At 63.1% G+C, this 5,000-nt stretch overlaps 1 protein-coding gene across 1 annotated transcript in view; it reads left to right on the plus strand.

Moving 5' to 3' along the window:
* SEMA6B (sema domain, transmembrane domain (TM), and cytoplasmic domain, (semaphorin) 6B) overlaps positions 1 to 5,000 on the plus strand; it is a 16,842-nt gene that overhangs the window by 8,924 nt on the left and 2,918 nt on the right. Inside the window, exons 15-23 of the mRNA XM_014949657.1 lie at positions 103 to 193; positions 267 to 386; positions 491 to 579; positions 686 to 903; positions 1,019 to 1,150; positions 2,135 to 2,284; positions 3,021 to 3,215; positions 3,791 to 3,931; positions 4,200 to 4,277. Of these exons, the coding sequence (XP_014805143.1) occupies positions 103 to 193; positions 267 to 386; positions 491 to 579; positions 686 to 903; positions 1,019 to 1,150; positions 2,135 to 2,284; positions 3,021 to 3,215; positions 3,791 to 3,931; positions 4,200 to 4,277 (1,214 nt within the window). The remainder of the gene's footprint in view (positions 1 to 102; positions 194 to 266; positions 387 to 490; positions 580 to 685; positions 904 to 1,018; positions 1,151 to 2,134; positions 2,285 to 3,020; positions 3,216 to 3,790; positions 3,932 to 4,199; positions 4,278 to 5,000) is intronic.

Below are 5,000 nucleotides of genomic sequence, written 5' to 3' on the forward strand. Positions count from 1 at the left end.
CACCAGGATGGGGACACCTGGGACCTCCTGTGTCACCATCCGGGTGAGGGGTGGGCTCCTGCCCACGTGGCATCACTCATGGCCTCGTCTCCCCCACTCTAGATGGACACGTTGGAGCCCATCGGGGACAACATCAGCGGCATGGCCCGCTGTCCCTACGACCCCAAGCACGCCAACGTGGCCCTCTTCACAGGTCAGTGCTGGCACCACCCTTGGGGTCCCTGTCCCCCCACCCCGTGCCCAACTGACGTCCTTCTCCTGCGCAGGGGGGATGCTCTTCACCGCCACGGTGACGGATTTCCTGGCCATCGACGCCGTCATCTACCGCAGCCTGGGGGACAGCCCGACCCTCCGCACCGTCAAACATGACTCCAAATGGTTCAAAGGTGCCTCCCCGGGGTGTGGTACCCACCGTGTGCCACGTGGCACCCGTCCCTGTCCCCTTTCACACCATCCTGGGACATCCCTGACCCTACCACTGTCCCCACAGAGCCCTACTTTGTGCACGCCGTGGAATGGAAAAGCCACGTCTACTTCTTCTTTCGGGAGATCGCCATGGAGTTCAACTACCTGGAGAAGGTGGGAGACAGCCCTGGGGTGGCCCAAGACACCCAGAGTGGGGACAGGGACAAGGGGATGGTCATCGGCGTTGGGTACCACGTAGTGATGGGTGTCCATCCTGTAGGTGGTGGTGTCCAGGGTGGCCCGGGTGTGCAAGAACGACATGGGGGGCTCGCAGCGGGTGCTGGAGAAGCAGTGGACCTCCTTCCTCAAGGCCCGGCTCAACTGCTCCGTGCCGGGCGATTCGCATTTCTACTTCAACGTCATCCAAGCCGTGACAGACATCTTGGAGCTGGACGGGCGCCCCGTGGTGTTGGCTGTCTTCTCCACACCTGCCAACAGGTCAGAACCTCTTGTGTCCCACCAAGACCTCCAGTGCTGGGCTGGGATGCCCCAGTGCCCATGGGGGACGTGGGGGACAGGGTGAGGTGTTCACCCCCTGCCCATGTCCCCTCAGCATCCCCGGCTCGGCCGTCTGCGCCTTCGACATGACCCAAGTGGCTGCTGTCTTCGAGGGACGTTTCCGGGAGCAGAAGTCCCCCGAGTCCATCTGGACACCCGTGCCCGAGGACATGGTGCCCAAACCCCGGTGAGTGACCCACGGCGGTGACAGGGATGGGGACAACCAGGCTGGGACCTGCAGGAAGGGACACGGGGAGGGAGGTGAGGACAGGGATGGGGACGGGGACAATGAGGTCTGGTGTCCATGGGGAGAGTGATGGAAGTAGGGATGGGGTGAGGGATGGGGACAGGAACGACCAGGGGTGGTACCTGCAGGGAGGGTGGTTGGGATGGGGACAGGGATGATGATGGGGACGGGGAGAGGGTTGGCAAGGGCTGGTACTGGCAGGGACAGTGGTAGGAATGGAGAAAGGGATGGGGATGGGGACAGGGATGGGGAGGGGGACAGGGACAACCAGGCTGGTACAGGGTCAGGGATGGGGACAGGGACAGGGATGGGGACAGGACCGATCAGGTCTGGTACATGCAGGGAGGGTTGGTGACAGGGATGATGGTGGGGACAGGGACAGGGTTGGCAAGGGCTGGTACTGGCAGGAGCAGTGGTGGGGATGGAGAAAGGGACAGGGATGGGGACAGGGATGGGGAGGGGGGCAGGGACAACCAGGCTGGTACCCGCAGGGATAGGGATGAGAGTGGGCACAGGGTCAGGGATGGGGACAGGGCTGGGGACAGGAATGATCAGGTCTGGTACATGCAGGGAGGGTGGTTGGGTTGGTGACAGGGATGATGGTGGGGACAGGGACAGGGTTGGCAAGGGCTGGTACTGGCAGGAACAGTGGTGGGGATGGAGAAAGGGACAGGGAGGGGGACATCCTGACACCAGCAGGTAGAAGGGTAGAGGGGAGGGGGATGAGGATGGGGACAGGGATGGGGACAGCCAGGGCCAGCACCAGCAGGGATGGGGACAGGGATGGGGGACAAGAACAGTGGCAGACAGCTGGGCTGGGGATAGGGCTGGAGGTGGCAGGTCTGGGGACAGGCAGGGCTAGGGACAGGGCTGGGGACAAGGCCAGCGTGGCCGTGGGGACGCTGAGCTGTGCCGTGGCCGCAGGCCCGGGTGCTGCGCGTCCCCGGGGATGCGCTACAACTCCTCCAGCACCTTCCCCGACGAGATCCTCAACTTCGTCAAGACGCACCCGCTGATGGACGAGGCGGTGCCCTCCCTGGGCAACGTGCCCTGGATCCTCCGCACCATGAGCCGGTGAGAGCCCCAGGGCAGGATCCGGACTGGGAAGGACTGGGAGGAACTGGGGGGACTGGTGGGTGCTGGTGGGTGCTGGCTGGAGCCTCTTCCATCACCCTTGCACGCGCGTGCCAGCGCCGGGAGAGTGCCAGGAGACCTGATAAATCTCATAAACTTCGCAGTCAAGATCATCTCATCCTAATTAAATCTGCCTTAATTGCTGCTTGATGGGGAATTAATCAAGCGGTGCTCTCGGGCCGCAGCCTCCCGCCAGCAGGGCAGCTGGGGCGGCCATGGGGCTGGGGACGGGGACGTGGGGCTGGGGATGAGTGTTTGGGGACGGGGATGGGGACACAGGGTTGGGGACAGGACCATGAGGCCAGGATGGGGACCCAAGGCTGGGGATGGGGACCATCTGGGATCCTACCAAGGGACTGGGGGCATCTGGGCTAGTTCCTTGGTGGGATCTGAACTGGGTCCCAGTGGGGATCTGGGTGGGATCCAGGCTGGGTCCAGGCAGGACCTGGAATGGGTCATGGGTGGGATCTGGGATGGGTCCTGGCCAGGATCTGGACTAGTTTCCATTTGGGATCTCCATGGCCCCTCGCGCTCCCTGGGGATCTCCTGCTCTGGACCAGCCACAGCCTGTCCATCCCCATGGAGGGTCCCAGCCCCCCTCCACCTCATTTTCCTCCTCCCCGGGGACACACAGGCACCCACACCCCCCAACCTCTGCTCTGTTCACACCACGCAGGTACCAGCTCCGCAAGATCGTAGTGGACAATGCAGCAGGGCCATGGGGCAACCACACCGTGGTCTTCCTGGGCTCCAGCACGGGCACCGTCCTCAAGTTCCTCATCCAGCCCAACGCCAGCACCAGCCCTGCTCCTGCTCCCCCTGGCAGCCAGAGTGTCTTCCTGGAGGAGTTTGAGACCTACCAGCCTGGGAGGTGGGTGCTGGGGTGTTGGGAGGGAGAGGAAGGGTGGATGGATGGATGGATGGATGGATGGATGGATGGATGGATGGGCAGATGGATGGATGGATGGGCAGATGGGTAGGTGAGCGTCTGGTTGGGTGGATGAATGGTTGGGTGAGTGGTTGGGTAGGTGGAGGGGTGGATGGATGGATGGATGGATAGATGGATGGATGGATGGATGGATGGATGGATGGATGGATGGATGGATGATCAATCAATCCATGGGTGAGTGGGTCAATGAGTGGTTGGAGAGCTGGCTGGATGGGAGGTGGTTGGATTGATGGATGGATGGGTGGGTGAGATGTTTAGGGAGGGATTGATTGACAGTTGCAAGGTGAGAGGGGAGGATGAATGAGGTGGGTGGGATGGATGGATGGGTGAGATGGATGGATGGGTGAGATGGATGGATGGTTGGAGGGCATGGATCAGAGGGATGCGAAGGGTGGGTGGGGGGAATGGATGAGATGCCCTCCTCTGGACCAGCCTATCCTGGCTCCATGGTGGGCAGGCAAGGACCAGGGACATGCTGAGCTCTGCCCTGTCCCCAGGTGTGGCCGGGACACGGAGGACGAGCGGCGGCTCCTGGGGCTGGAGCTGGACAAGGCGGCGGGGTCCCTGCTGCTGGCCTTCCCCCCGTGCGTGGCCAGGGTGCCCGTGGCTCGTTGCCAGCAGCACTCGGGCTGCATGAAGTGAGTGTGCCGGTCTCAGCCACCCCCTGGGGTGGCTCTCTTTTTTGGGGGGGCGGGGGGGATGCAAAGAGCAAGGAGGGGTTACCTTCACATCCCAGGAATCTGCCCTGCGGTGGGATCCGGCTGGGAAAGGCTCAGCATGGCTTGGGAGCAGAGCCAGGGGAAACTGAGGCACGGCGTGGTGCGGGGTCATGGGGGGGTCTGTCGTGGGGGTCTGGGGTGTCATCCCCACCCTGTGTCTGATCCTGATGTCTCTGCTCCCTGCCAGGAACTGCCTGGGGAGCCGGGATCCCTACTGTGGCTGGACGCCCGAGGGCTCCTGCGTCTTCCTGGAGCCCAGCCCCAGGTAACGCTGCCAGGCCCTGGGGGGGGGGGACGGACATTGGGGGACACAGTCAATCAATCCATGGGTGAGTGGGTCAATGAGTGGTTGGAGAGCTGGCTGGATGGGAGGTGGTTGGATTGATGGATGGATGGGTGGGTGAGATGTTTAGGGAGGGATTGATTGACAGTTGCAAGGTGAGAGGGGAGGATGAATGAGGTGGGTGGGATGGATGGATGGGTGAGATGGATGGATGGGTGAGATGGATGGATGGTTGGAGGGCATGGATCAGAGGGATGCGAAGGGTGGGTGGGGGGAATGGATGAGATGCCCTCCTCTGGACCAGCCTATCCTGGCTCCATGGTGGGCAGGCAAGGACCAGGGACATGCTGAGCTCTGCCCTGTCCCCAGGTGTGGCCGGGACACGGAGGACGAGCGGCGGCTCCTGGGGCTGGAGCTGGACAAGGCGGCGGGGTCCCTGCTGCTGGCCTTCCCCCCGTGCGTGGCCAGGGTGCCCGTGGCTCGTTGCCAGCAGCACTCGGGCTGCATGAAGTGAGTGTGCCGGTCTCAGCCACCCCCTGGGGTGGCTCTCTTTTTTGGGGGGGCGGGGGGGATGCAAAGAGCAAGGAGGGGTTACCTTCACATCCCAGGAATCTGCCCTGCGGTGGGATCCGGCTGGGAAAGGCTCAGCATGGCTTGGGAGCAGAGCCAGGGGAAACTGAGGCACGGCGTGGTGTGGGGTCAAGG

Source organism: Calidris pugnax, unplaced genomic scaffold (genome assembly GCF_001431845.1).
Source record: "Calidris pugnax isolate Ruff unplaced genomic scaffold, ASM143184v1 scaffold173, whole genome shotgun sequence".
NCBI classification, from domain to species: Eukaryota; Metazoa; Chordata; class Aves; order Charadriiformes; family Scolopacidae; genus Calidris; species Calidris pugnax.